Source organism: Pseudomassariella vexata (assembly GCF_002105095.1).
Source record: "Pseudomassariella vexata strain CBS 129021 chromosome Unknown BCR38scaffold_7, whole genome shotgun sequence".
Taxonomy (NCBI): domain Eukaryota; kingdom Fungi; phylum Ascomycota; class Sordariomycetes; order Amphisphaeriales; family Pseudomassariaceae; genus Pseudomassariella; species Pseudomassariella vexata.
The window spans coordinates 1,090,792-1,095,845 of record NW_024467962.1 but is presented as its reverse complement, the minus strand read 5'-3'; the positions used below and the strand labels follow the sequence as shown (position 1 = coordinate 1,095,845).

General features: G+C 49.8%; 1 protein-coding gene across 1 annotated transcript; it reads left to right on the top strand.

Annotated features, from left to right (window-relative positions):
* Window positions 1-240: 240 nt before the first annotated feature.
* BCR38DRAFT_343283 (uncharacterized protein) lies at window positions 241-1,676 on the top strand (the record flags this gene model as incomplete). The annotated part of the gene is made up of 3 exons (XM_040856020.1): window positions 241-315; window positions 371-562; window positions 618-1,676. 3 exons carry the CDS (start codon window positions 241-243, stop codon window positions 1,674-1,676), a joined length of 1,326 nt encoding a protein of 441 aa, XP_040715535.1.
* Window positions 1,677-5,054: the final 3,378 nt, after the last annotated feature.

The following is a 5,054-nucleotide window of genomic DNA, read 5'->3' as shown; positions in this document are numbered from 1 at the left end:
CCGCTTCCACACCCTTCCGAGCCAGGGTACCATCCACTTTCTGCCTGCCCGTCGAGCCACCCACACCGCAACCTTGCCATTCGTCCTTAAGGGCCATCGGTCTCCTTGATCACAACATTCCTGTCACCCCACCACTCAGTTCTCATCTGCAAGGGACTTATAAGTAGTGTCAACCACGCACACATAGACAGACGCTTCTCCCGCCACAAGGGACTTTGACTGTTGAGAGCATCAGAAGAGATGGAACTAATGGAGCTTGTCGAGAATGAGCCTACGGCTCGCCCTTTCCAGTGCGACTGGCAATCATGCAATAAGGTATGATCAGTGGAAGGACCCATCCCATATTAATCTCGTCACTAACACAATCCAGAGCTTTAATCGAAAGTCAGACTTGCAACGACACTACCGGATACACACAAATGAGAGACCTTACTCTTGTGTCACGCCTGGGTGTGGCAAGAGCTTCATCCAGCGCAGTGCGTTGACGGTTCACATTCGAACCCACACGGGTGAGAAGCCACACCAGTGTCAGCACATTGGATGTGGAAAGCGCTTCTCCGACGTATGTAACTTGGCATCAACGTCTCTGGGTGACACGAAACTGATCATATCGTTAGTCATCGAGTTTAGCACGACACCGCCGAATCCACACGGGCAAGCGGCCGTACAAGTGTGCCCATGATGGGTGCCTGAAGAGCTTCTGCAGAAAAACCACCATGGTCAAGCACCAACGACGGTCTCACCAACGCGGCATCCACTCTTCCGAATTGGACGACTGCACGTCCGATTCCGACAGCGGCGAGTCGCCTTCGACTCCCAAGCTTTCGGGGATGCAGTGGCCGCAGGTCAACATGAATGGTGGCCATCCCGGCTTGCATGGCCACATCCATCGAGCTGCCTCCTTTGCCGACTTTGGTCAAAATATGAACGGTTACAACCAATATGGTCATCGTCACAACGTCTCCTCGGGAACAGCCCACGAATACCACGGTCAAGTGGTCCACGATCAACCGCCGCAACAGCAACATCATCACCCGCAACAGCCGCAACAGCACCCGGGTAGCCACATGCTCCATCGCACAGCAAGTATGCCTCAGCATTCCTACTACGTGACGGAGCACAACAACCCGGGTGTAGCGACAATGAACGCCAACCCGATGCCATCAGCATACCAGGTCCCCAGGCAACAAGTTGAGGGACTTCCTCTGGACATTCCGTACAGTGCCGCTGGCATAAACGGATCCATCCAAAGTAGTCCAGGCACATTCTCGCCGGCCTCCGGACGCAGCCCATCGGCACAGCAAGAGGCCTTTTATACCCACCAGCCGGCACAAGGTACCACGTATGGTCTCCAGAACGCGTCGCCCGTGGAACAACAGCAGCCTATGGTACAGTACGCTCAACAAATGTCGCAACAAATCCAACCTCCGCAATCTATCCCTTCGCAAGCACCAGCTCCTCAACCGATCCACCAGGTCCAAGAACAATACCAACCGTCAACTCATCAGCAAGAAGAGCACTGGTACAGCAGTGTGCCATACCAGCAACCCGTCGAGGTGGCCACCATTGGTCAACTACCCACATACGGCTCCGGCGTTTATGACCCCTGGTCCATCAAGGCCGAGTTCGACGACCCGACGATGCAGCTTCCCAGCGCCCGACTCGAAAACATGTAACTGTACATAATCTGTCGATAATTTTCCGCCTCTTGCATACTCCATTGTCAGCGACATACACATTTATACATATAATATCCCCAAAGCCCCGCGCGGGCTTGTGTACCATTATCAGCGACTGTGGCTTTTCATCAGACTGGATATACCACTGGGACCAACAGGACCACGCGACATACAACTGCTTTCCACATTTTCCTCATATAGGCGGCATCGAAAAAGCAAGCCCATCCTTTTTGTTTTATCCTTTTGCAGACACCGAGCACGATAGCTCTTGGTCCGACACTGAACGCATCCACAACGTTCTCTCGTCATCCTCAACTCTCTCTCTCTCTCCCTTTGTCTTGCTATTTTTTGTATACCGGACGGCACACTGTACTACCATCATCTGTTGCATTGTTATTTACTCGAATCATTGGTTAGCTGGGGAGGCGGTCATTTTGATATTTGTTTTTCCCGCCATACACTGCTTAATACCCTTGATGAATTTGTTTTGGTTGGCGGGTGGATGGGAGAGGAAGCCATTGATTTTTGTTAAGGATGAAATCCACGGCAAACGAAACGGATGAAGACTCTCGGCTGCCACGACATTTCATGAAGCCTGGTGGATGGGGTCCGGTGGAAGGGGTGACGGATAGGTTGGAAGGAAAGGACAAGCATTTTCTCGAAGTACATCAAAACAAAATAGCACTTCGGTTATTATCATTGTCGTTGTCTCGGTGATTGAACAAACTCTGGAGGCTGTAAACTACAGCTCAGGCGTGCCCATACAGCTCTTTTCCTTCTGGGTTTGCCTTCCTGCTGTTTTAGGGGGGTGTTTTCCATTTGGGGTTCTCACTACTATACGACTTCTGTGCCAACCGGGCCGGATGAATATTATAACAGCTTCATGTGTGTCGTTGTTCGGGGGTAGATGAGGTGAAAAGGTCGTCGAAGGACCAATACCTATCGGTTTCCGATCAGGCCGCGCAAGCTACATGATGCGGGAGTACGGGGTTTGTGATGTTGGTAGCGCAAGCTATCCCGGTGGTCGGTGGTGATAGTGGAACTACAAACACACATCCCTTGGTATAATCAAGTCGGAGAAGGAGTCTGAAAGAGAATAAGGAGACAAAGCTGAACGGGACTATTGTTCATGAGTATGACGATCAGCATCGAAAAGCAACGGCTCATGGTTTACGCAGGTGGCAAGGGAATGACGAGTGCACGCAAACATACCTGTATCATATAGTTAATTCCCTCTGAACATGCGAGTCCTTCAGAACCTCACCTTGCATTCTTTGATGTCTTGTCCCGCCTTCTAAGAGGATGTAAACATACCGCTTTGGTGGCAAGCAGATTCCTCATGGGTTGGTTCTTTTCGTTGAATGGGGTGAAAGCAATGTTGAGAAAGAGGGATGGATGGTAAGGTGTTCACATCTAATGAACGAAAGGGTTATTGGAGGATGTGCTGCTCTTCTCATACGAATATGATACGAGCGTTCTGTCTAGTTTACCCAGCCCGATGTGTATTCCAAGTTTTCTGCCGCAATAGCATATCCTTTCGTCTTTAACCTATTATTCGCATAAGTTGTCGACCGTCGTCGGGTGCTTTGGCACCGCCTCCGGGGTTGTGGTTAAATGCTGCTGGATTATTGTCCTCAAATTAGTAGTAACAGAAGTTATGCACTTCGTTGTATGTTCTTTGTCGTCCATGTGTCCATCCATCCATTTAGGACTTAGGCTCGCTCTGCGCAGGTTACTCTACTCTACATGTATACAAATATTATGTATTTCGTATTCCGTATTTGTGTGGAACTTGCAGCAGCCAAATAGGCACGTTGCAAGTGCTTACTCGGCATTTCTCATTAATAACCCCCATATCCCTACTTGCCATGCCCCTGTTCACGGTTTTCTTATTTTTCGGGTTGCATGACCTTGTGAACCCGTCGATCGGTGTGGGTGTCTCTCCACTATCAACGGAATTCACTTGAGATGTACGGAAAACTACCGGTGGGAAAATGAAAGCCTGGATACTTGAGCTCTAGCTCTGAATCTGTTCGTTCTTTGCCTTGAGACAGTTGGCTCAAATACGGCCCGAAGATTCAAGTTAGTTGAAGCAAGTGCGAGATGGGCTAGCTTCATGATACATGGAAGTGGTGTCTGAGCAATGCAGTACGAAGGGGTGAGCCGGTTATGGATGAACGGGCATTGATAGGCTTGCCCGACTGGCACAAGTCAAATTTAGGCCAATGTTGCTGCCGTAACCAAATCAATTTGTATGAATGCTATGCTCTCATCGGGAGTGAATATAGGCACAAAGCCCAAATGAGAGCAGTTGAACCCGAGCACCTTTGAATTATGTGCAATCACATGTGAGAGTAAGCTATCCTGCTATCGAAATGTGAATTAAGCATGGCAGTAGCAGAAAGATCTGTTATGCAAATTGAGCGGAGATACTGATGTCAGCAGTCAACTTCCAGTTGCTACTGGTTGACCAGGCGACCATGTAGTAGCAATATTGATGAGCCTTCAAACGTACCAGTTTGCACAGGCTCGGTATCCTATGGTAGAAGAAATGTTGACGACATAAACTAGGGTTGAGTCTGTCGCTTTTTGTTACGTAAAAAAATCTTGTCATTTGATTGCTCGCACGCCAATGCCTACTTTGCAAAAGTACACATCTCTCGATTTGACCGCCGGATACCACCTAGGCAAGCAGACATGACGAGGCTTTTCGTGCCCCTCCATTCTAGCCGCGCTCAGTGGTGTTTGGTGTTCATATTTATGCGACTGGCTCTTGAGCTGTTGCCCTGAAAATCCAAGGGCTTTTCTCCTCCAACCATTGCAAGCAGTAATGGCTCCAATAACAACGCCTTGCTGATGTCACGTGTATCCGCACGATTATTTATAACTGCCTCGTCACAAACTTGAAACAACTCAGATCGGTAGAGGATCATGGCCTTTTCTTGCTTGCCGATTCCGGTGTTTGTTCTGCTGCTAGACCGCCAGGAGCAGGGGGCGCAGCAGGCGGAGGCGGTCTTGGACCATTATCTTCGGGAACGGGAAGCTGCCCACTGGGCCTCTCAGGGACGGGGACAGTCATCGGTTGATCCTTGGGTACTGAGATGCGGTCGGTAAGTTTCTCACCCTTGATCACTTTCTCTACCTCAGCTTTGCTCAGTGTCTCGTACTCGACGAGAGCCTTGGCAAGTAAGTCGAGTTCCTTGCGATGATCCGTCAATAATTTCCGGCAGCGCTCGTATGATTCATCTAGGACGCGCTGAACCTCGGCTTCAATCAGAGCCCTGGTCTCGCTACTCAGGGAGTCATATCTGCTGCCATATTCCATGTGCCCCAGCTTTGGAGACATGCCCATCTGAGCTATCATGGCGAAGGCAG